General features: G+C 38.9%; 1 protein-coding gene across 6 annotated transcripts in view; it reads left to right on the forward strand.

Moving 5' to 3' along the window:
* The window catches only part of LOC129775994 (cartilage oligomeric matrix protein), a 34,747-nt gene extending 12,398 nt beyond the window's left edge, over positions 1 to 22,349 (forward strand). For all 6 annotated transcript variants that reach the window (XM_055781334.1, XM_055781331.1, XM_055781333.1 and 3 more), the window contains exons 3-18: positions 2,179 to 2,242; positions 2,837 to 2,940; positions 3,021 to 3,232; positions 3,500 to 3,647; positions 6,109 to 6,255; positions 6,313 to 6,495; positions 6,558 to 6,675; positions 18,564 to 18,685; positions 18,813 to 18,913; positions 20,000 to 20,370; positions 20,430 to 20,649; positions 20,716 to 21,003; positions 21,065 to 21,299; positions 21,364 to 21,592; positions 21,654 to 22,162; positions 22,215 to 22,349. In XM_055781334.1, coding sequence (XP_055637309.1) covers positions 2,179 to 2,242; positions 2,837 to 2,940; positions 3,021 to 3,232; positions 3,500 to 3,647; positions 6,109 to 6,255; positions 6,313 to 6,495; positions 6,558 to 6,675; positions 18,564 to 18,685; positions 18,813 to 18,913; positions 20,000 to 20,370; positions 20,430 to 20,649; positions 20,716 to 21,003; positions 21,065 to 21,299; positions 21,364 to 21,592; positions 21,654 to 22,162; positions 22,215 to 22,291 — 3,128 coding nt within the window. In that variant the 3' untranslated portion in view covers positions 22,292 to 22,349. The remainder of the gene's footprint in view (positions 1 to 2,178; positions 2,243 to 2,836; positions 2,941 to 3,020; positions 3,233 to 3,499; positions 3,648 to 6,108; positions 6,256 to 6,312; positions 6,496 to 6,557; positions 6,676 to 18,563; positions 18,686 to 18,812; positions 18,914 to 19,999; positions 20,371 to 20,429; positions 20,650 to 20,715; positions 21,004 to 21,064; positions 21,300 to 21,363; positions 21,593 to 21,653; positions 22,163 to 22,214) is intronic.
* The last annotated feature ends 3,936 nt before the right edge of the window (positions 22,350 to 26,285 follow it).

A 26,285-nucleotide genomic window follows, 5' to 3' on the forward strand; every position in this document is an offset into this window, starting at 1 on the left:
AACAGGATAGCTTCTGAAGATTATTCTTCCCCATCAGTAGAATATTTCCGTATCCAATATTGGATGCATAAAACCATGTGCCTCCAACGTAACGCTCTCATTTTCGAAGTCCCCCAAATATTCATTCATTCAGAATGAATTCAGATTCAACTTCAAACAAATGATCTCTAAATCAACGATAGTCCTACGTCACCCTTACGGTTATACCATAGATATAACCCACTTCCTGTTTTTCTGTTCGTTTTTCGCGTTATTCGTATCGTGTGTTTTTCTTTCCGCGTCATAAATTGGACGCTTCGCGTAGTGTGTGATGAGCAAGAAGAAGAGGAAGGCAGGCTCGAGCCCTGCAAAAAACGAACGCATTGACAGGGCAATAAAATTTCGAGACAAGCGTCATCTAATGATGCACGCGATGGCGATTTCGGCGCGTCGGTCGAAAATGCAAACGCAGTTACCCAGGCAGCAACCAAAATCAAGTTCCCCCCGCTGGTGGCGAAGGCGGTCGCTCTTGACAAACTCATCAGCGAATTCGCATCGATGGGTGTTACATCAGAGTACAAGCTGTGTGGCATTATTCAGTCTTTTTCCAAGCAGTTATCATTGTTCGTTTTCCGTCATCATAAGGGCTTCGTTGGTGCCTTTGAGAATGCATCAATGCATTAATCTGACGTTATGGCGAAGCAGGTGTTAAGGTTGTGTGCCAAAAAAATTATTTGGCGAATACCAAGCATTTTGAATGTCTTACTGGAATGTTATAAGTTATTTGAATTCGCGTGCCAGTCGCAAAACTGCCTTCAACTAGGATTGCATTTGCGCTAATATTGATCATAATGAAGTATTGCTACTATTTTCGAAGCTGTTATTAACAAAAAGAGTTTATTTCGCTTATTTAGTCACCAAGAAAGTAAATGTCGTTCTGGAATTTTGTATGTGATTAGGTTTCGCTTGCCAGTAACAAAACTTCCTCCACTAAGGGTGACAGCTGCGCTTCTCTCAAGCATGAGAAAGTAAATAAAACTTTTCTGAAGGCCAGTAATACAGAACAGAAGCGTTTCTTTTGAGAATAGCACAAAATGATGAGAAGTGTTTATATTTCTGGTAGTTTCAAGCCACCAATGTATGGCTCTGAATGCATGCTATGGCGAACGCTTGTTTGGCGCCTGGTTTACGTTGTACGAACGATGCCTAGAGGTGCGATTCCTTTGAGGCAATACTAAATAACATGTAATATGATACTTGATACTTGCAACGGTTGTCATTGTTGTTGTTGTTTCCATGCGGTGCCAAAGATATATTGATGTAGTTATAAGATGTGGAATAATGGTGCTGGTGCAACATGTATATAATCGACTGTAGCCGAGTCTATGTAAATTGCGAAAAAGGCCACCGGAATAGCGTTCGAGGTAAATTTCCAATGCATTGACATGAAATAAATTGCGACATACGATCAGCTAGTGTATTGTTTTGCGAGGGCAAGAATGAATCATCAATCAAATGATCAAACTGATTCTACAATGAAAAAACCGTTCCAGAGATTATTCTATTAGGCAGTTGTTTCTAAAATTTCACAGCATTATAGAATAATATCCGAAGGTAAAAACAAGCGACTTATTAAAAAATAACAGGGTAGTTCTTCGTCACAATGCGGTCGTATCTTGGACACAACCTATATTTTTTTTTTAAATAACGTTTATTGTTAGAACTGTTTATTTTATTTTAGGTTTATTTTAGCCACAGTTTCTTTTTTCGAATTGCCTCTCCCTTGCTTACCCATGTAATTGTTATCTGTAAGATTAATTTAGTCTTGCCTTATCTACTTTCAAAATAATGTAAAAGATGATTTCTCATCTATGAAGCAATTTCAGCATAAGGTGTAGGAAATAGGATAAATCATTTATTGTGGATCATACAGACGACGTCTAAGTGGTAACATATAATTTTTATATGTACTAATAATAATAAACATCTTATATTTGTATTCAGAATTTTCAAAAGGTCAATATTCATTATTATACGGAGATGATTCACTCAAATGTTTTCATAGTTTATGACTTGTACGTTCCTCAATGCTCGATATACGAGCAGCAGAGCAGGATGATAAGAAAGATAGATACTGGAAAGTTTGTTTGAGTTTTTCTATTTTTTCTAATTTTTTGATTTTTGGTTTCTTATTTTCAGTTGCCTCTAATGAACTTGATCAATATATTAAAAATGACTTCATTATCTCACTTAGACACATTCGGTAAGTTGTTGTTTATCATTATTATGATTTTACATGAAATTAAGACATGTGCAGATTATAAAGGGTGTTAGGTAGTTGACCCGGAATCTTTCAGGAGCTGATAGAGAATCTCATTTGATGAAAAAATCCTTCGCATATGGTCGAATTTCAACTATAAAAATAGTTACTGAATATGTCTTGTAATGGTTTGCAAAAATAAAAATTACTTATCTACCTAACTTTTTTATCTAACATTGTATCCTTTTGGGCTTATACTATCCGTTTAACGTTGCTAGTTTATTAATCCCTTCCGAATAATAGGATTTGATCAAATCTGAAAAATAGTCATTCGTTTTTGCAATCTAGTTTATCATCCATTTTTGGAAGAAAATAATTAAAAACGCCTAAAATAACACTAACTTATTTTAATTATAGCCAGCTTAAGGCAAACAAAGCCCGATACAGGATAAGTTCAATAGCTCTCCCATAGTCGAGGATGATGATGATGATGTTGGATTAAAGAGGCTTTAAACTTTTCAGTTCATTCGCCTCTAAATTCCTGGACAACCAGGTACCATTCTTTATAGTTATTTACAAATTACGATTATATTGCAGGCCAAGAAGAAAATTTCGGTTATCTATTGAAGCACTTTTTATGATTGACTTTCCGTTCGCACAAAATAAGTTTACATTTTATCTCGACCGGAAAGGAAAAAGAGGTATGATAAAATAACACATTATAACTAAAATTGAAATAAAACTTAAACTTGAAATTTTTATATTACGATGATGACCCAAGTAACTGTTGACGTAAACTCGAACTCGAAGTTGTACTCAAAATACATGGAGATACCGGGGATGAATGAGACTACAACGATACGCTCGCTAGCTATTCTATTTGGACAAAATGCATTGACTCTTTATATCGATTGTAAAGAAAGCGCGAAATTAGATTTAGATATCAATATATCTAAACTGTATACAAACCAGGATGAGCCCGTTGCAAAATTGGTGAGTAATGCGTATTATATTGTAATCTTCAATAAGTCCTTGTTGACTTTTCGGGTAAATTAAAGCCTAAATACTGTAAATAATTTGTGACAATGTTTACATTTCGTTGAAAAAACATACGAACACTGCTTGAAAAAATTAAAGCTTGCTTAGAGTTCACTACCATCGAAAATAACATGCACGAAGTTTTCATAATGTTACATCATTCGAAGATTTATTCAATATACTATAAACAAATAACGTTGCAATTATCATCTTATCTTCTAGTTCAGGGAACGCAAATACCCGCTGCATTTAGATTCATCGGTTGAGAATGCTCTTTCTAGAACGAACTGTCAGAATCTGTCAAAGAACAAAACTGTAAAAAAATTGGGATCAGTTGGGAAAATTCTCAAAAAATCAATTTATGAACAAGGTAAGTTTAGATATTTCTGTTCGAACCGTGATTGCTATCCTATTTAACTATTTTCAAAAATGTTTTTCAATTCAATCATCCTAACGAACAAACCGTAAAAATATTTTTTTAAAGAAAGCCATTGGCGTAATTTTTATTATTTACGTCAAAGAAACCCCAATGGTCAACATTTCCCCCTGACATTAATTTTATACCCGCATACGCAATCGTATTTTACATCCATATAAAGAGCAACGAAAATTTGTTTTGTAGTAGTTACCCCATCAATGGACGGTGAATTGTCTACCCAACGAACTTATACATTTATCAGGTATGCTATAAAGGTTCTCGCGTTAGTATTAGTAAATAGCGAGCAAAATAGCGCAAATACACCGCACGCTATTTAATGCGTGTAAGTAATTTTCGTGTACGATACCGTGCCGATTTTTGGACGAAAGATTTTTAACTCCTCTGGTACAGATTAAAATATGGCAACACTGGTTGGGAGATTATTATTCAGTTGACTAGAATCATCATTTAGGTTTTCTTCATCGGTGAGATCACCCATCTGATCCGGCGGAAGATAATTCGGTACTTACGTATTAGCGTCACCGGATCCGAAATACAACAGATAGCAGTTTTAAAATGATGACTGGATTTCGGCCGATGACCTTAGCTGTGAGTACGTCCAGCAAACAGATGAAACTGCTTCTTTGACCATCTCGGGGGTGTATAACAACTACACATGAGAATTCTGTTGGTTTTGTCGATCACGAGACCTGTGAGCTCTCGAACACTTCTTGAATGGGATACCTTCCCATCACCAGTATTGCCGCCATCCCTGCTTTATCCGTCACCCAGTTACCGTTATCGCGGGAACTCGATACGGTTCTGCGATCATTGCAACGTCACACTTAGTGTCCGTTGTTGGCTGGCACAGTAGTTGCTGTGCTTTGATTGAGTAGGATAAAGATGTTGACAAAGAAGACAATTTTGATGTAGAACTTGAAATATAAAAGTTAGAGGAAAAAACCCGTTTTTTCATGGTCACCCTAATGCAACTTAGATTGGAAGATAGGAAGATATTTATTCTCTAGTCGAAAACTATCTTCGACAAAGTTATTACATTTGATGGAGCGATTTTTAAAAGTTTTCAAAAATAGGGTGACTAAAATTTCAGGTGAAATAAAAAAATCTAACTCTCTTATCTTCATAGATAGAGATAAACATAGTTCGACAAAGGTAGCCCTAGTTATTTTAAACAACTTGATAGAACAAAGCTTCTTTGCTTTGCTTTGCTTTGCAAGCGCTTTTTTCCTAAGTTGCATTAGGGTGACTGTGGAAAAAGTGGGTTTTATTGCTCTATATATTTATTGCTTTTTATATTTCAAGTTCTACATCAAAATGGTTTTCGTACGACTTTTAGAGCTTATAAAGACTCAGGAAGCAGGAAGACAAAGTCGAAGAGGATACAATAACCAATAGTTTCTTCCTTGGATAATGAAGACACAAGGTGTTAGTTTAAACTACATATAATTTACATTGGTACAGATTACATATATTTCACAATATTACAACATAAATCATTCACATAGTATTTGACACGTATTGTATCCCGCGGTGGACCGAACTGGACTGATCCTACTTCTCAGCATTCAATTGCTCTTTGCTATCGCTGCTTTTTTTGTTCAACATGCGATGTTTTCTCCGACGATCGAGCTTCGGCGGAATGATAAAATATTCACCACCGCATCATAGCGGGGAGCGATAACCCAATTGGAGCGAACGGTAAATCGTTTGTTTTCGCTCCGTTCCACTCTGGTACATGAGGAGATCGAATACATATTACCGCTATTTGTTGATCGTCAGCTGTTTTTTTCAGGGGTACGACTAAAACGTCAAATCCCTCATATTGCCAGTGTACCCAATATTGCTGCGGTTCACTGACATTTTGGTTCAATCAATTACTGTTGTTCACAACTCGGTCCGGTTATATAATCGAATAGTGTATAACTTTAAACTCCATGTTAAATGTGAACACCTCCATGTGAAACCGAAATATGAAAATCGCTCATGCAGTTAGAATAAAGCAGCGCATTTTTCGATTTCGATCCTCGTAAATGATATGTTGATAAACAAATGACGCCATATTTATATTGATTTTGGGTAGCCTATATTCAATTGATGTCTAACCCCTGGTTTTTCCCCGTTATAATGTCTACTCTATTCTGGAAATCCAGACAGTTGATTGTTTGGGGATTTCCTGGATCAGGGATGTATTAAGGATGTTCGTGCTACTCCCAAACAGAAATTATCTATAGATCATTACAAATGAAAGCAATCGACCTCGAAAACATATGAAAACGCCGAAAATGAAGATTGCTTCAGGATTTTTTTTCGAAACAAGAAGATGGGAACTAATATTCAATTGATAGCGATATACTGAGATTTTTTCAAATACATAACATTAAATTCATTTCAGATGAGAGTAGAAGCGCATATGAAAAAAATAAAAAAAGGGACGTTCGTAATTGGTATAGAGGCAATGAGAAATACCGAGACGAACGTTTGGAAACAAGGAATTTCAATAACAGAGGAGATATACCAATACTCCATGGCGATTGTGACGGTAGTACTAAATTGATCAATGTTTTTCACGTAAATTATTTTGTTTTTCTTATTAAAGAAAATTTAATAAAATCTCTTAATGATTTGACTGCGCTGGTTAAAGAAATTCGCGAAGAGGTCAGACGGCAGAGAGAAGAAATTCAGCATCTCAGAAGTTTAATTGAAAATTGCGCTGGCTGTCAGAAAACGCCTGTGCAATTGCATTATGAAACGTGTCAACACAATAATCCATGTTTCCCAGGTAAGAATGCATTATTTGCGAAAAATATGAATAAATGCTTATTATATCTAAATAATATGTAGGTGTACATTGCTACGATACCCAGACAGGAATCAGATGTGGGCATTGCCCACAAGGTTACGTAGGAGATGGCATAAACTGCAAACCTGGAGTGACCTGTGCTGATAAACCATGCTTCCCGTAATTATTATTTCGATATACATTAACTACTATTGACAGAAAAACGGCTTCTAAACCGCCCTGAGTCAAAGAAAATGCAAATCATTCATTAACCTATCCTTCACAAGTGCTTAAAAACGCAACGAGGACCTTACATAACATATAATGTAATTTTGTTCTTCTTGAATAATTATGAAAAAGTCCTCTCCAGAGGTTTGAGAATTACAAAAAAATGAACATTATAACCACATCTTCGTTCTCAAAAAAATAACGAACTGAAAACAGAAACAATCAAAACGTACTGAGCTGCACGAAACTGAATGCCTGCTTGAGTGAAGAATCTATTTTGTGGTAAGATATAACATAAAAACATTTGTTTCATTGAACAATAATTAATGGCACACTGAGTACTCTGTATAACCTATGCTCACTAAAATTTGTTTACACTATTCCACTGCGCTCTTCGGGTAAATTTGCATTCCGTTTTTAAAAATGTGAAAGTGCATTATAGCAAATTTTCAAACGAATTTTCTTTGCGTTGATGCTTCAAAAAATTCGAATTAGTTAGTTGAATTCGATGAATCGGAATTGAAACAACACTTCTTACCCGCATTAAATGGTCATGGTTCTACAACCAACTCTCATAGACATAATTTATCAGAATCAATTACTCCCAACACAGACTGCACAAAAAAATGTCTTCACGGCAGATAGGAATTGAGAAAATGACCAATCATGTTCATGCACTTAGAGTCGAGGCTCGGCAATAGGTCAGCATAATAATTCTCACATGCGAAGTTTGGCTCCATTTGCTTGATTAGTTATCGAGTTATGTAGAAATTTGTGTTTCGTTTGTATGCCAGCCACCGCCTTAGAGAGGCGGTGACTTACATAACATATAATGTAATTTTGTTCTTCTTGAATAATTATGAAAAAGTCCTCTCCAGAGGTTTGAGAATTACAAAAAAATGAACATTATACCACATCTTCGTTCTCAAAAAAATATCGAACTGAAAACAGACTTTACCGTTGAAACGTTTCTTGCCTCCTAAAACTTTCACATGCCAAATTTTGCTCCATTTGCTTGATTGTTTTTCGAGTGTTTGATTTGCATAACCTCCACATGCCAAATTTGGTTTCGTTTGCTTCATTAGTTCTCGAGTAACGTAGAAATTTGTGTTTCATTTGTATGGCAGCCCCCTCTTAGAGAGGGAGGAGGAGTCTCGAACTGTCATAAGAGCCTTCCCTGCCCCTAAAAACCCCTACATACCAATTTTCAGAAAGACAGACAGAAATCCATTTTCATACGAAGGCAGTCCGATAAGTACTTAGCCTATAAAAAAAAACAAACAATTTTAAGAAAGGCGATTTATTTCTCAACATAGTCTACTTTTAGCGCGACACACTTGACCCAGCGATACTCCAACTTCTTTAATCTATCTGAAAAATACGTTTTCTCGAGGTCTGGAAATCAGGCCTCCGTGGCGACGATGAAATTTCTGCCCGGCGAGTGACTTTTTCAAGTTTGGAAACAAAAAAAGTCGCTCGGTCGGATCTGGAGAATACGGTGGAACAGTTCGAGGTGCAATTCGACAAATTTGGCTGTGGCGATGGCGGAATTTCCATTTTTTCCATTTTTCTAAAATCCGCGGACACGCCCGCTTCCACACACGGTCAAAACAAAGCTACGAGCCCGATTCGGCTGAAATTTTGACAGTAGCCTTTTATGAGAATGTACTACAAGATAAATAATCTCTCTTGCGATACAGACACCATCGGGTGATGAGACTAAGTACATATCGGACCGCCCTCGTTTATATAGATAAGAGTTCAAATTACAGCGCTCTTATTGTGGATGTGTTGATCCAATCTCCTTTGCCATGGAGGCTCACGCCATCCACGGAGATGCTGCGCGCCCTTGGCCTTATTTGGCGTTATTCCAAAATTTTAGCGGTCGCCACAGTCGCAAAGAAAATTTTGCGTTGCAGCTCCTTCTTGTTCTGTTCTTAGCATCAACCAGAGGAAGAACGTGCTCGTTCATCATCTTACCTGCACTTGTCAGCCTGCGCGAATGTTTTAATTTAAGGATCCTGGGGTGCGGAAGAGAACACTGTGAGTATTCGAGAGTGACCGTTCATGATGTTCTTCAAAGCCGAAATGGGCGCGATGATTATGGCCGCTACTTCCGTGTGGCGGTAGCTCTTCGGTCACCCGTTCTAGTTCTAGTAGCAGCTCTAATTCGCAGCTCGACTTCCTCCGAGCGATCGCATTCTCAGTATTATTCTCGAACTAGATGGGTGTGTCTCTTTTGTACGGAATGCAGCGGGGGTGGCAATGTATTTTAGAGCGTCACCCTGCCATATTTGATTGGCTTTCGATTGATATTCACAGAACAGTAGCATAAAAAAAACTACAGTATTATTTCTGCATGTTCGCGCTTTTTACTAAAATAGTTATTCATACATCATTTTCCGTCGTTTTTTTCTCCTGTGGTATTGTGAATTTCATTTGAATAACAGTAAAACGATTTGAATAAATTGATATCACATTTATACTATGGGGAAAAGATCGTATACGAGCATTTCGTACGAACGAACGATTTCTATTCCAAACCTTAAAATTCAACTTAGATTGAATTTAAAATTACATGTTCTTGCATAATAATTGACAGTTATTTATTTACCAGTCTGTGATTTATTAAACGATCGATTTTCATTCCAAAATAATAAAAAATCGAAGAACAACTTAATTGATATAGCCGGTAGTTAAAAAAATGGATGTGTTATATCTATGATATAACCGCAAGGTTGACGTGGGACTAGCGTTGGCTTAGTAATCATTTGTTTGTATTGATTAATTGATTGAATGAAACATTCTTCGAATTCAATAGAATTCAACATATTTGCTGTGTAAGTGAAGAATTTGTACAAACGCCATGTAATGTAAGGCACCTTGGTTTAAGTGACAGTGTTAGGGAACACATTTCGGTGGTAGCAACAGTTCCTTAAACTTGCATGTATTTGCAATGCCAATTTCTCCATGCACCTTTATTTTGATGGTTGTGTTAGGGAACACATTTTGGTGGGAACAAAAGTTCCCCCAACATGCATGTATCGCCAATTTCCCCAGGTACCTTGGTTTTGATGCATATGCTAGGGAACTCATGTCGGTTTGAACAAAAGTTCCCCCAACTTGCATGTATTTGCAATGCCAATTTCCCCGGGTTCTTTGATTTGATGGTGGTGTTGGGGAAACTGTAAATCGGCAGTCAGAGCGTTTAGATAGCGCTTGACATTTTACAGTTTTCAATTGCTTTCCGATGAACTGATCTGTTCAGTTGAAGGATATTATCGGCAAAAAGAAGGCCTAGGTTTGCGGATTATAACATATTTTTTTTCCATTTGGAAAACGCTTGCGTCTATTTATGCGGACAATCAATAGTTTCAATGATCATTTGTCCGCATAGCTAGACGTAGCCAGGTTGTTCTATATGTAGCGTTAGTATTTACAATTCCGATAATAGTCAAAACGTCTCCGTCGGTAGTTTCAGTTGTTATCGGATAAAATCAAAAAGGCTTGGAAAAAAATTTGTGGAATGTCTGGAAAAGGTGCTCTTGATTTGTTGCGAGTCTATGAATGTGCTTTTTTCCTGAAGAATACTCTGGGATATTATAATAACAGAAGATTCGCGTTTTTTCAATTAATTGAATTTGTAAAGACAATCTGCAATGTTGGTAATTTTAGCAACATGCTTTACCGATATTACGATCAATCGTATAAAGATGTTGGAATTACTTACTCCAACGGTATGAGTAAATGCTGAGTATGTGTAATAATTCAATGTTGAATCCGAGGAGTTATAATGCTAAGAACCAATGTTATTTTAATTTTACTACTGATCCGATTGTTTCATTATCTGCTTGAAGATTCAAATGCAGGACTATAGATAATTATACCATTAAAAAACACAATTGCTTCTCTTTGTTTATCGTGTACAGAAAATAGTAATTATATGAGCAGCGTTTCAATGGTTTCTTATATTCATCTATTGGGAAACTAAGTAATAAGATAATCAATACGACATCTATAGTCAATAGTTATACTAGCAAACAAGCAGGTGACCACTTTGCTCCCACTACCCCTAGTAAATTTTCTAAATGCATTGGCAGTTGTTCTGTTATCCGCGGTTGCTCACCACATAAATTGCAACAATTTGATGTATTGTTTTTGTTAGCGAAACACGTTTTTCACATGGATTTTGGTAATAAAATTCACTGATTTGAATCGCTGCTCGAGTACAAGTCGATTTATGACGGAATGGCTATATACATTTTTTTTGATTTCTAACATGCCCACGAATCACGCTGAGCTGTGAGAAATGAAGGTTTGAAAAATAGAACTTCAAAAAATCCTCTTATAGCTTTGGACAACAAATAACGAATATTTTAACGATATTTCAGAAGAGTGAAAAGCTGGTTATACTTTCAATCAAAACAACGAGCTACATTTCTGACATTATGGAAACCATTAAGATCAGAATATAAAACACATTGAATGTTATACATACCCAATTGACAACACCCAGACTAATTCTTTTTCGAGCAGATCGGGAAAACTATTCGCAGGTCATACCATAAAAATATCTTTAGGTGAAAACATGTTTTCATTTAACAATTTGAACTCTTGCGCTACCACTTTATATTGATCAAATTATAACTCAAAAACGATTGGTTTCATTAGTCATCTAGACACCCATAAAAGTTAAAAATAAAAACAAATTGTAAACATTGCAGTAGCAAATTATAAAAAAAAGCATTGTGAAGAATGTCAATGAGCTATATTTTTGTAAATATTTTGAAAATGAGAAATTTCAAAGGCACAAAATTATAACGATCTAGAATATACAGAACAAATAAGTTTGAAATCTTATAAAAGTTAAGAGTATTAATTAATTAAAATGACTCATTTGAATACGATCAACGAAGCGTTCAATTCTTAAATTTAGAATCGAAATAAGCAATATCCAATCTCCATCCAAATAGGACAAGTTTGAGTTAAGTATATGACATTCCGAAAGGAATATGTGACATACATTCTGTATCAAGATTTCGGTTCGGCGTATATTTTAAAATATCAAAAGTTTATAAATGTTTTTTTTGTGTTTTTCGACAATTTATACAAAAGTTATGGGAATATACTATATACATAGTACTTAAAGCTACACAGTGAAAAATATTTTGAAGAAAGTCATTCTGTTTTTAGGAAATGTATTATATTATATGTTAGAAACATGTATTTATTATATGAAAAAACACGTCCATTTATCTGTTTCAACTGTTACGTAAAACAGAAATTAGATATTAAATAGAAGAAATAATTTGATTATTCTAGTTTTTTTTTCAAAATAATAACTGTTAAATTGTTTTCTAGAAATAATAAAACACCCATTATTTTCTTCATTAATTCAGATCCTTTTCATTTTTTCGATTGATAAATGAATCAAATAAATATCCTCTAACAATGCGTATTTGTGTTTTATTATTATTTGTGTTCCATTGCATTTCTTTCTTGTCAATTAAATTCGTTGGTTCATTGTATATTCTTTCGAATAATAATGCCAGAATAGGACGTACATTTTACGCGACCGTAGAAACTGTTTAATTCAATTGGTTTTAAATATAACAGAATCTGTTCTCCGGATCACTCGTTTTTCATTTTTGATAAACATTATCATATATATCGATGCAGACTAGTGTTCGCAAGTCCCAAAAAATAAAATTGACCAAAGGAATCGTTTTGGAGTTATAGTTATCTAATTAAAACATTGAGATATAAACAGCGCTTGAGTCAAAAATGAATATCCATCGTTTTACAAGCAGATGTGGTTATGTTGCTATAGGAAAACATTCACTAAAACTCATTATTCGTATCTATATTACTAATTATATATTTTGAATTATTATGTGTATATTCTTCTTCTTCCGCGTAATCAGCATTGAACTCACGATTGCTATATTTATGACACATGAATGTTTTCAAGGAAAACAATTTAGTTTCCTTGCAAATACGAGGTATTGACTTCATACTAATGAATGGCTCCTTAATTTAATGAATGTCCAGTTTAGTGCAGTGCCTGATGATTCCAAAAGGACAGAACTGCATCCCAATTCAACTATAAGCGTGAATAACTACCTCAGTGAATCCAACTTGTCGATTGGTGGCGATTATTAGATAGGTGTCCGATATGTTTTGGTTAAATAAAGTCATTTGGACTTGCAAGGACGTGAAGCTACCTCGGACCGAAGCAACATTTATCGGTTCTACAAGTGTTCTCAGAAGGCCGAGGAGATGTAAAAGACGAAGAGTGTGCCGAACGCCAGAGCACGTTAAAAACGCTACGACCCAAATCTGCCACAGAGGGTCATAAGGGTGACGAATCATGGATTTATGGTTCTGAAGTGGAAACCGATGCTCAATCATCCCAATGGAAACTGCTGAATTGGAATGGTCAAAGCCCGAAGAAAAGCCAAAACACGTGATAGTAAAGCAGTTGTTAAAAATTAACTGATGGCCGAGCTTGTCAGCATAAGTGAGAGACATGAGTCCCAAAATAAAGCCAAAAAAAATGGAACAAAATATGCAAGTACCGACCGTTTGTTTTTGGAAATGGAATTGTTCCGAGGACACTTCGGTCATCCTTAGCACCTGCGCGATTATCAAACATTTGTTTGGGGTACGAGCATGCAGATACTTGCATTACGAAGAAACTAGTCCCCCTTTGACATTGTGAAGAAATTTTCTGGCTATCTTCACTTAGTTAAGATGTGTCGAAGCTTTGAAAAAAATGCTTATGCTTGTTTGGGGCCTTATTTCGTTGTCTGTGTATAGGAGGGTGGAAAAACCTATAGGTCCTCGGAACAATTCCATTTCCAGAGAAAATGACTGGAACAATACTTGGGAACTTCCTTAACCCCCACAGTTTCTTGTGTTTCACGACCAACAGTCGGTGCTTGCATATTTTCCAAACTCTTAGCGATTGCCACAGTGGTACATAAAACTGTCAGTTGTTCTGAGCATCAAGCAAGCATGAATCACGTTTTGATCAAGCTCCTGCATACGCTTCCTCGAATTCTCGAAAATTATTCAAGAGTGACAGTTCATATTTGTCGGCAAAGCAGTGCGGATAAAATAGGCACGGATCACGAATCAGTTCATTTCGCTCGAGGATCATGTGGACATACCTACAAATGTGAACGACTGTTTCGACTTTTTTTTCCCGAGTTTTGTGGCAACAACGACATGGTGGTTCAGGGCTCGCCTCATTCCTCATCGACCAACATACAAAGTTACGTGGGTCTCAAGTGATGGTTATACTGAGAGCCAAATTAACCACATCTGCATCAGTCGAATTTTTAGACGGAGCTTTCATGACGTGCGGAATAAACACAGTGCCGACATCGCTTCCGACCACTATCTTTTCATCGGAGGAATCCTTCTACGCGTAGCCCGAGTTCAACGAAGGGAAGAAAAGCTCGGTCATCGAGTTAACACATGCCGACTAGAGGATCCTAATGTGAAAAGGTCCTTTGTGGAGGAACTTAAGACCCGAGCTGAAGATGTTTCTGTTGGTAACAGCGTCAAGGACCAGTGGACCGCCGTCAAGAACACCTCCATCGCAACCAACGAGAACCACCTGGGTGAACTGCACACCAGGAGAAAAGAATGGATCTCGGACGACACCTAGAAGAAGATAGATGACTAAGAACCAGGAGAGGAAAAGATACAGCCCATCGTCGGTATCGTGCCCTCGACCTGGAAGTAAAGCGCTTGTGTGGGCGAGACAAGCGAGCGTGGGCTGACTCTCTTGCTAAGGAGAGGGAGAGAGCCGCTGCAACCTTCGTCTCCTCTACGAGATAGAAACAGCAATCAGAAGTACGAAATCCAACAAAGCTCCGGGGGTCGATCGCATATCAGCTGAGATGCTCAAAGCATACCCCGCACATATCTTGCACAATCTTGCATCATTTATTTTTAAATTTTTGGGAAACTGCAGCATTTCCCGCCGACTGGATGCAGGGCATTCTTATCAAAGTTCCAAAGAAAGAGAACCTAACTGAATGCGATAACTGGTGAGACACCATGCTGCTGTGCGTAAGTCCTGTGCAATGTAATCCTCAACCGGGTCAAGGAGAAGATCAGGCGGGATTTAGAGCTGGTAGGACCTGTTACGTCCACATTGCTACGCTGCGCATTTTTATCGAGCAAATCAATGAATTCCAGGAGTCTCTTCACCTGGTGTTCATCGATTATGAGAAAGCTTTCGACAGCCTCAACCACGATAACCTCTGGATTGTCCTGATACACAAGGAAGTTCTGTATGATCATTCTGCGCTTTTGTGTACAGTCTTGCACAACGGGGTCTTGTCTGACCACATCCGGGTCGCGGGTTGTGTTAGGTAAGGCTGTTTACTTTCACCACTACTATTCCTATTCGACGAGATCATGGTGGGCACTATCGACCGTGTATCGAACCGTGGGCTTCTTTGGGAGCCTTTTAGGATGGAGCACCTCCAGGTGACTTCCAGGAGGATTCAAATGAATAGCTCGCTTGCTGATGCCTCTAGCATTACACGTTCGCATCGAAACAACGTCAATTTAGCTTAGAGAACAACGTCATGGCAAAGCAGGCAAATTTCACAAGGAATCACAAAGCTGGATTATATTTGCTAAGCAGGGTCAGTTGTAGTTTGTATTATAGTATTTTCGTTGTTCAAGCACCGCTCCGATCCCAAATTTTGCATCTTTAATCGATGTAACTATGTTCAGACGACATTTCTGCGTCAATTGGATGAAAATGTACACTCCATAGGACTATTTCGGAGTTCGATGCATGCTTCATGTGCATTCCTGGATTCGCAATATATAGTGCAATGCAGGTGTCTATAAACGTCAAATTGAATGAGTCGTTGCGCAAGGAAAGCAATAGCGAGTAACAGGCGTATAGTTATTTTCTTCTATAATATCGCTCGGTCACACATTGAAAAACTTCTTGTTGAAGCAAAATTTCCAAGCGTTGTTCTTCCCTTGGGAGCTATTTTCGCACTATGACCCAACACCACAGTGGTTTCGTGTGCATAGTTTCGCTCAGTGGCCGTCGACAGCCCAGTATCGTTTGCATTCTGTTGGTGCTGTTGAAAAGAAGAAAAGAAGAACATTTTTCTAAAGGCGTATGAACTGACAAGTTTGAAGCCTCTTAATGCAAAAAATCGTGGGGTTGTATCCGAGACACGACCGCTTAGAACGTAGGATTACGCATTCTTTTTTTTTTTGGATTATCATTTCGGATATTATTTGCGAATATGTCGAAATTTCATAAATAACTCTTTAGTAAAAAGTTCTGGGGACCCTGAAAAGATTTAATGGCTTGCATGGTTTTGTAGAATCATTTCGAGAAACAACGATTCTTTCTTGCCTTTGCGAGAACAATACATTAATTGGTTATATGCCCCAATTTGCTTCTTTATATCAATAACTCGGATGCTTGTGTTAATTGCAATGCCAGATGCACTTCAAGTGAAATATTCGCTAGCGTTCACAGCTCGAGGGGAAACATAAAACACAAAACGAGCAGAATAAGCGACTATTGTTGTTTCGGGTACAGAAAGATTCTGAGAATTTTCCTCAGAGGAGATGCAATACTTATACGCTAGCGACAGTTTACTTACTATGCAAGGGTGGAGTTTACTTCGCAAATATTCTCATTTCGCTATACCCTTTCGTTGTTGCTATTCTAGCGGCTGCATAAGTTGCTCGTTTTTGACAGCTCTGTTCGGGAAAGCACACAAATGGACTGAACAAATGTATGGGGAAATGAGAATGCTGCCGATTTTCATCAATTTAAACTATATATAACGGGATTGTAATGTATAGCATATCAAGCAAATCTTAGAAAATTTCCGATTCGATTGAAAAAAATCGTATGCAAATCGTTAAAATCCGTTCGCAGCAAAAATAGTTCTTTATGTTAACTTTATTTCACAAAAACGTAACCTGTTCTCTGATTTGGCACCCTTAATGTAAGACGTAGTCCTACGTCAAAAAAATGTAAGGGGTTGTATCTAGGACGCGACCGCATATTTTCGACGTAGAATTACGCAATTATATTATGCAATTAACTTTTTTATCACTTCGAATATTATTTTAGAATGCATCGAAATTTTTGTAATAGATTCTTCGTTACAAGTAAATTTGATGAACGTTCTTTTACGTTTGATATGATGCCTAGGCCTACTAAAATATGTGAACGGAAGAATTGTCAAGCGATCATTGTATTTTACATTTCCTCCTGAAATTGTTGCACATCTCATGTTTACGTAGTTCTCGAACCGCGAAAGTTCATACTTCTCTAGTATCTGAAATGACGATTTTCCCAGGCTTCTTAGTTCAAAAGTACTTTTTAGGGAAACATATTTCGGTCTGCACAACGACAAGCGAGTACAAAAGTACTCAACACCAAAAAATACCCCCACCTTGCATGTATTTGCAAAACGGATTCCCCCAGGCGCATTAATTTTGAGGCCCGTGTTACCCCAGGCACCTTGGTTCTGATGGCTGTTTTGGGGAAATCGTAAATCGGGCCAATCAAAACGTGACAGTTAGGGCGTTTAGATAGCGCTTCACATTTTACAGTTGTTCAATTGCTTATCTCAGGAAAATAACATTTTTTTTCCAAAATATATATTTTTATAAAGGCTCATATGGCGTTAGCCTCACGGGGCCGGGAGTTCAATACTTTGACAATTTTTCTTATTATCTATGTTAGTAATATGTAACCGATTACTCGCGGTTGGCTCGAGGTTAGTATTACAAGTGTTTTCATAATTGGGATGTTGCTGTCTCCAATGCTCTGTACGTGTGCCCGACACGGGATACTTCCTATTGGGATGCAGCTGACCATTAATCAGCAACGCCCCCCTAGTCTGTACCTCATATCTAGCGTGGTGCGTCTTTCTCGACTCGAGGAATCCAGGATAGAATGATCACTAGCCGGCGCAATCATCAGTTCGTGTAGAGTTGTCATGAGCGGTACAACCTTTGGCTCTTGTTGAATGATCAGTGGACTGCACAACCTTTGGCCCGTGTGTCTGTAAAGAGTGTGTGTATGTATTGCCGCGACTAAGTAAAAGTTTATCGATCGGATAGGAGGGATATGAAACGGGGACACAACGAAGGAAACATCATTAAACGTTGACATCGGCGTTTCTGAGGAACAGGTATAGATGAAGCAGAAGATCAGGATCACGGCTACCTAAGATATCCCGGACGGGGATCTCCTATTGTCTGCCTTGTGCTCTCAGTGCTCTAGAGAACTGAGAGCGAGCAGTATGGAACCGGATACACGACCAGACAACATGCTCGATGTCGTGGTAGCCATCGCCACAATCACAAAGATTGTTTGCTGCGAGCCCAATGCGATAGAGATGCGCGTTTAGGTTGTAGTGATTGGACATAAGCCGAGATATCACGCGAATGAAATCACGAATTGTTATTATTTATAACATATTTAGAGAAGTTGTAGAAAGCCATGGAAAATATTTTCGTTGAAATTATTTGCATTTTTTTTTCTAATTAGTACGTTTCTCCAACCAACGGATGTAATTTGAGTTAAGGTGCTACCATTCCATATTTAACTCTGCTAACAAGCTATCAAACATTTTAATTGTACTAACACTTTTCAAAAGTAAGCCTAATTTTATCATTCTTTTATGTTGCTCCAAACAAATTTGATTTGGGAAAAGTAGCACTTAATTTGAAGGTTCTTGCTGTAGGTTATACAACCGTGTATGAAACTATTCATTTGGATAATGATGTTTCAAAAATGTTTAATAATGTAACTTTTATTTTTTCAGTGATGTGATCTGTTACGACACAATTGAAGGCGCACAATGTGGCCCGTGTCCAGAAAGATATGAGGGCGATGGCAGAACGTGTCACCCCAAGAACTTGTGCAATGAAGGCGTGTGTGCAGCAGGTATAGTTTTTGTTTGAAAAGATAAATTAAATCAAGAAGGGAGTGGAAGGGGAGCTATGTGGTGTCCAAGACACGAACGCATCGATGACGTAGAACTAGAAAATATTTGTGGTGATTATTGTTTCAGGAGTACAATGCACGACGATGGATCAACCTCCATATTACAAATGTGATGCGTGCCCCATGGGATACAAAGGAAACGGTACTGTTTGCCAGGATATCGATGAGGTAGCTTTTAATATTTTCGTTTGTAGTGTTTTAGTAAAATTTAAACCTAAATGTTTGGTTAAGTTTGGTTCTTACTGGAGTCTTGATAGTTTTCTATTCGTTTAGAGTCCTGATAGCTAAGAAAAACGTATCCTGATTCTAGATGATACAGGTTGTTTTTGTTGTTTGTGTTAAAAAAAATAAACAATTTATGGATGACGGTGAAAAAAACTACAAAAGATAATTTAACGGGATAAATTTCCCAGAAAACATAATTTTATTGACCATGTTACAAAAATATTTTGCCGCCCTGTCGGACGGTCTTCCGGCAACTGGCCGGAACTTTAACCATTGCTGGTGAAAACATACCTTTTGGAATGTTTTTCAATACTTTCTAAGCTTTATCTATTAGTTTCTCCTCCGTATTCACCACGAAATTGTTGGACTAGGCTCTCCGTTTCAGGTATATACAAAAATTCTCTATTGGAGGCAGTTGGAAGACATTCGGAGGGTTGGCGGACTTCGGAACAACTTCGGAACTTACCTCCTTGGCGGGGGGCTTTAAGTAGCCAGTCGTTGCCATTCAGCGTTAAATACGTCTCGTCGTCCATGATGACCGCGACGTTCCGCTTCGCCGGAAATCATTCTCCATCACTTTCAGCCTTTGGAACAGCTTGCTGTTCCGAATCGGCTGGTCCTGACATACCTTGCCGCATGGTGATGTCCATCTCCACTTGGTATTTTCTCACTGTCTGATCCGTTGCTCCGATTTCCCGGCCCAAAGCCCGAAACGATGTAGCCACCTTTCCCTCCATATTTTACCCGACGGACTCAAATCAAATTGACGATGCACAAATGCACAAATGTACAAGTCTCCTTCCCAGGTCTTAAGGCGAACGTATAAAAAAAAATGATGAAATTTGTCCATTTTTTTAACGCAAGCGTTAGATTTTGTATCGTGTGTGACTTCAATACTTGTGTTTAGCGATTTTCGTACATACATTACAAAATTAATGTCTGAGCGATTGGCATATCTTTAAATTGTAATATCTGTATACTTATTGAACTACTCGACGGTTATTTCAATGGCTTCCGTGATGATTTCAGTGTGACTTGATTGAACCTTGTGACGTACGAGTACGCTGTACTAACTTGGTACCAGGGTTCCGATGCGAGCCTTGTCCGGCTGGATTCACTGGACTTCATAGTGCAGGATTGTATGCTACCACTTTCGAGCACGCATTGCAGAGACAAAAGTGTATCGACATAAACGAATGTGCAGACGGTTCTGCTCGCTGCGGTGCTTACACTGTCTGTTTCAATACCGAAGGATCGTACGAGTGCCAATGTGAACGGGGATTCAGACGAAACTCGACGAAATCCGATGACGGGTGCTTCCCAATAGAGGGAATGTGTTTGGATGGGACCGTGTGTGACAAGAACGCTGTTTGCATACATGCTGGCAGTAATACTTACAAGTATTAGTTATATATTGAATAAAATTTTATTATTATTAATATTTGAAACGTCGTTAAAGGTGCAAATGTAAGGTAGGTTGGGCGGGAAATGGATTCCATTGCGGCCTGGATAGAGATTTAGATGGATGGGCTGATTTCAATCTAGAATGCGCCGATAGTAGATGTCGCCAAGATAATTGTGTGAATGTGCCAAATTCTGGACAAGAAGATGCTGATAAAGACGGCATAGGAGATGCATGTGATCAAGATGCAGATAATGACGGAATAATGAACAGTCCGGTTAGTTGAAAACAGATTCGTTTTCTCCTGAAACTATATGCTTCTATCTTTTTTTTCATAAACAAGGATAACTGTCCTTTGGTACACAACCCAGATCAATTGGACACAGACAAGAATGGGGCTGACAAGCAAGGCGATGCCTGTGACAATTGTCCTACTGTGGCAAACATTGATCAACATGATGTAGATGGCGATGGTATAGGAGATGCATGTGATCGCGATATAGATAACGATGGAATATTGAATGAACGGGACAATTGTCCTAAAAAAGCCAATGTTAATCAACTCGACAGTGATGGAGATGGCATAGGAGACGTATGTGATAATTGCCCAGCGGTTGCAAATCTTGACCAGGCATGTTAACATGAATCTTTATTTTATTCTCAATTATAATACTCATTATAAATTCATTCAGATGGATTCAGATAATGACTTGATTGGGGATGCTTGTGATAGTGACATAGATAGAGATCGCGACGGTATACAAGATAGTCGAGATAATTGCCCGAAGCTCGCTAACTCTGATCAGTTGGATACAGACGGAGACGGCCGTGGTGACTTGTGTGATCCAGATGCAGATAATGATGGAATTCCTAACGGAATTGATAACTGCCCTATAGTTCATAACCCCAATCAAACAGATGTCAACAGTTCGTATTCAAATATACAGTTGTAAGCAAATATCCAGAATAATTCAATGACTTATATTTTTAGATGATGGCGTTGGCGATATTTGTGAAGAAGATTTTGATTTAGACTTGATTCCCAATTATTTAGACAACTGTCCTAATAATTCTAAAATATTTTCAACTGATTTTCGAACATATCAAACTGTTGTCCTTGATCCTGAGGGAGATTCTCAGATTGACCCCAACTGGGTAATTTACAACAGAGGAGCGGAAATAGTTCAAACACAAAACAGTGATCCTGGTCTAGCCGTTGGGTAGTTGGTCAAAAGTGTCTTCAAAACATCGCATTGGGTTCAATTAGTTATGTCGTTTTAGGTATGATGCTTTTGGAGGCGTCGACTTCGAAGGAACATTTTTCGTTGATACAGAAATAGATGACGATTATGTTGGTTTCATATTCAGTTATCAGGACAATCATAAATTCTACGCTGTGATGTGGAAGAAGAACATACAGACTTACTGGCAAGCAACACCATTCCGTGCATCCGCCGAACCTGGAATCCAGCTTAAATTGATTGACAGTAATACAGGACCTGGCCAAATGTTGCGAAATAGTTTGTGGCATACAGGAGACACGAAAGACCAAGTCAAACTACTGTGGAAGGATCCTAGAAATGTTGGTTGGAAGGAGCGCACTGCATATCGGTGGCTTCTTCTTCATCGTCCCAAAATTGGGTTGATTCGACTAAGAGTATTCGATGGCGAGAAAATGGTTGCAGATTCTGGAAATATATTCGATTCTACCTTAAAAGGTGGTCGTTTAGGGGTGTTCTGTTTCTCTCAGGAAATGATAATATGGTCCGATTTAGTTTACAGATGTAACGGTAAGTATCTTCTAGTATTTCAGAAGCTTCAAATTATTATGATTTTTTTCAGACAATGTCCCAGAAGCAATATATAGAGAGCTACCTCCACGCATACAGAAAGAAGTGCAAGTTGACTATAAAACGTAATGTAATTTTTATGAAGAATGTAGTACACTACCAACGAAATTTTGAACATTTTACTATTGAGGTATAAATAAATTTGTAATACAATAAATGTCGTACATTTTGAATATAGTATCCTGTTTCTTAGTTTTTACGCTGGATTGGGTAATTGCGAATTTTGCAAACCTCAATGTAGACACGAATATGACGGAAATATATGACGTTATGACGTTTCTGTTCTTAACCCTCCTACACTCTGTCCAACTTCTATGAGACCAGGTGATGATCCTGCGGCTTTGTGTCATTGTAAACAAACAATGCTTCAATTTATATTCTAGTGTGTAGGTATTGGTGACTACCATACACTGCATGATTTTCATGTGTGTGTGTGTGAGCGCTGAGCATAAACGAATGTTTTTGTGTTTTTCAAGTGTCAAGTTTCTATAAGACCAATTACATTTTCCGTTTTTATTTTTTTTTATCTTCGCTTATTTTTCATCGGTATATTTCCGCCACTTCAGTGCCAATCACCGACATCAGGAAGGCGACTCCACCTGTCCCTACCTATCAGACTCAACAACTCATGAGCCGGGCCAACTTCTTTTACTTCCTTTCCGAAGGAAGACGTAACCAGAGATTTTTCGCCTCAGAAAATCCCAACGACGCCAGATGTGATTGAACCCGATCGGATTGTGAGTCTGTTACGCTAACCACACAACCACTGGCGCCGTCAACACATTTTCCGTTGTTTTTGTTAATTTGATCAACAAATCTGGAAAATGCGGAAGAGAAAAGTGCTCACGGAGAGAGAAGAAAGACAAATCGATGCATTTCACCAAGAAAATGTTAGTATCAAAGAAATTGCTCATCGGATTGGATGATCCCATCAAGTAGTGCACAATTATTTGGCGAATCCTGAAGGATACGGTAAGAAGGAGAGAGCTCCACGTAAATCGAAGCTCTCTCACCGGGATATACGGGAAAGAGTTAGAACAGCTTCGACCTCAAAATCGCTTATGCAAATAAAGCAATATTTCAATTTAAATGTTACTTGAGTGACAATTCATCAACTTTTGGTAAAAAAAACCTCACATAATCAAGGGGCGCTCAATGTCTTTTTCGGATGAATTGAAGCTGAGAGTTGATCGAAGGGTAATGTCTAAAATCTCCATCGAAACGCATCTTATAACAAAACTCAGAACATCCTCGCGTAAACTGTATTTGCTTTACATCGGATAATTTCGGACGGAATTATCTTATTCAACACGGATGTTTTCAATTGCATTTTGGATTGGAATAGAAGATGCTGTCCATAGTTGTTACAATCGGGCTCTCAACTACGTTGGCCCGCTCGACACACGCTACAAAGACGGAAAATATGTAGAACTCTTCTCTCTGATGCTACCTCATGCTCCACTCAACGGTGGCATGTTGTAGAAAATATTTGGAAACAGATTCTCCCATACTTTGATGGATGAACGCCAATCGGTTGTGGAAACAGCGATTAAAATTTGCTGTTTTCACAACAAACTAGCGTTGGTAACATAGCATAAATAAAACTGCATTTTTTCAAAAATCGAGCCGATGGCAATGTTTTTCCATCAATTGTAAACAATTTGTACTGATCAGATTTTCGTAATGTACGCGTGTGCTAATTATACATGCAATTTTGCGAAAAGTCTCGTACTGAAAATTTCTCCCTCTGGCGCTTGCGTCACTTCGCGAGATTACGGCAGACCTGGTCAATGACAGCAAGGTGTTCCGGAGCGTTCAGAAGCTGAAACAGCCGATTGTGATCAATGTGGCAAAAGATGGTCAATCATTACTTGCAAAGACCGTTGGAGAGATCTATGGGAACAGCAATAAACTGTATCCGCTCCATATGAAGGATGTGCTGTATATTCCGGAGCTACGCGACAATTTGATGTCAGTGAAGCAGCTAGTGGTGGCCGGAGTACAGGTAATTTTTGTCGGAAAAGAAGCAGTGTTGAAGAGAGACGGCGAAACCATCGCTACTGCTTATCTGAGAGGCGGACTCTACGAAACTGGAGATAAATCTGGAGAAATCGTAAGCAAACTTGTGCAAGAAGGAAACGGATAAGTTATGGCATCGACGGCTCGGGCATTTAAGTGAGGACGGCATGAAAAAGATGGTAAGCAACGATCTGGTGACGGGGGCTGAGTTTCGTGGTACCAAGCTGAGTTTCTGCGACGCCTGTGTACAAGGGAAACAATGCCGTGACCCGTTTAGTGGAACTCGTGACCGAGCATCCAGGCCCTTGGAAAGGATTCATTCGGACGTGTGTGGTCCTATCGACCCTCCTGGATGGGATGGATCAAGATACTTCGTAAGCTTCATTGACGATCATACCCACTTTGCCGTGCTGTATCTGATGCGGAAGAAGTCCGAAGTATTCAACAAGTTCCAGGAGTATGAGGCGATGGCTACAGCGAAATTTGGCTTGAAGATATCGACCCTAACTGTGGACTAGGGGCGTAAGTATGGCTCTAATGCTCAGAAAGATTTCTATCGTAGAAAGGGCATACAAATCGAACCGACGGTGGCTTATACGCCACAGCAAAATGGTGTCTCGGAACGGTTCAACCGAACTGTAGTTGAAAAAGTGCGCACCATGTTGATCGACGCGTTCCCAAGGAGCTGTGGTCAGAAGCTGTCCTGACTGCTGTCTATTTGGTTAACCGAAGTCCGACAGCAGCTCTCCCCAAAGACGTAATACCGGCTGAATCCTGGTATGGAACCAAGCCGTGCGTGAAGAAACTCCGGATTTTTGGGTGCAAAACCTTCGCTTGGGTTCCTGGCCAGCAACGAAGAAAGCTAGATGCGAGAAGCAAAGAAACAGTCCTGGTAGGCTATGCTCCAAATGGCTATCGTTTGTGGAATCGTAAGGCTAGAAGGATTATTATTGCTCGTGATGTGAAATGCGATGAAGATTGCTTTCCGTATAAAAAATGCTCCGACAAGAAGGACTCACCGCTGGTAGTATACTTCCCTGGCGAGCAAGAGGGGGAAACCACCCACTACTCCGATGATGAAAACCACAGCGACAACAAGCCCGACATTGATGAACATGACGAGACTGACGACGAATTTGAAGACACTGCAGACACCGGGGCGCTCCCTTCGCAATCAGAACAGCACGAATCCATGGATGAGGGTCAACCGTTGCTGAGGCGCAGCGAACGGGAGCGCAGACTCCCCGGTAAGTTTCTCAATTTCTTTTCGACGTACAGTGCAACTTCTGCTGGTTCAAACATTACAGATGTTCCAAGCTGCTACGATGAAATCGATGGTAGAGATGATCGTGACCAGTGGCAACAGGCTATGCAAGAAGAGTTGGATTCATTGAAGGCGAATCGAGTCTGGAAACTGCAATCCTGTCCCCAGGGTATCAAGCCAATCCAATCGAAATGGGTGTTTCGTGTGAAGGAGGATGAAAAAGGCGAGAAGGTTCGTTACAAGGCACGACTTGTGGTGAAAGGTTACCTGCAGCGTCCGGGCATCGATTATGAAGAAACCTACGCACCCGTAGCAAAGCTAACTACGATTCGCACTGTTCTGGCAGTAGGCGTTCATCACCGATTCCTGTTTCACCAGATGGACGTTAAGACTGCGTTCCTTCACGGTGATTTGAAGGAAGAAATCTATATGGCAGTACCGGATGGAGTAGAAGCTGATCGAAGTAAAGTGTGTAAGCTTTACAAGTCGTTGTACGGGTTAAAGCAGTCGCCCCGCTGCTGGAACGAGCGGCTGAATGGTCAGTTACTTCGCATGGGATTCACCAGATCAAGTCATGACTACTGTCTGTATACGAAATGCACGCAAGGGGACGAATTGATCATCATCATTTACGTCGATGACCTACTGATCGCTGGAAGAAAGCTAAATTCGATTGTGAGGCTGAAGAAAGAACTCTTTGAGGCGTTTCAGATGACCGACTGTGGTGACGCTCATTACTTTCTGGGAATCAAGCTGGAGTACAACCGGGATCAAGGAACA

The sequence above is a fragment of the Toxorhynchites rutilus genome, chromosome 3, assembly GCF_029784135.1.
Source record: "Toxorhynchites rutilus septentrionalis strain SRP chromosome 3, ASM2978413v1, whole genome shotgun sequence".
NCBI lineage: Eukaryota > Metazoa > Arthropoda > Insecta > Diptera > Culicidae > Toxorhynchites > Toxorhynchites rutilus.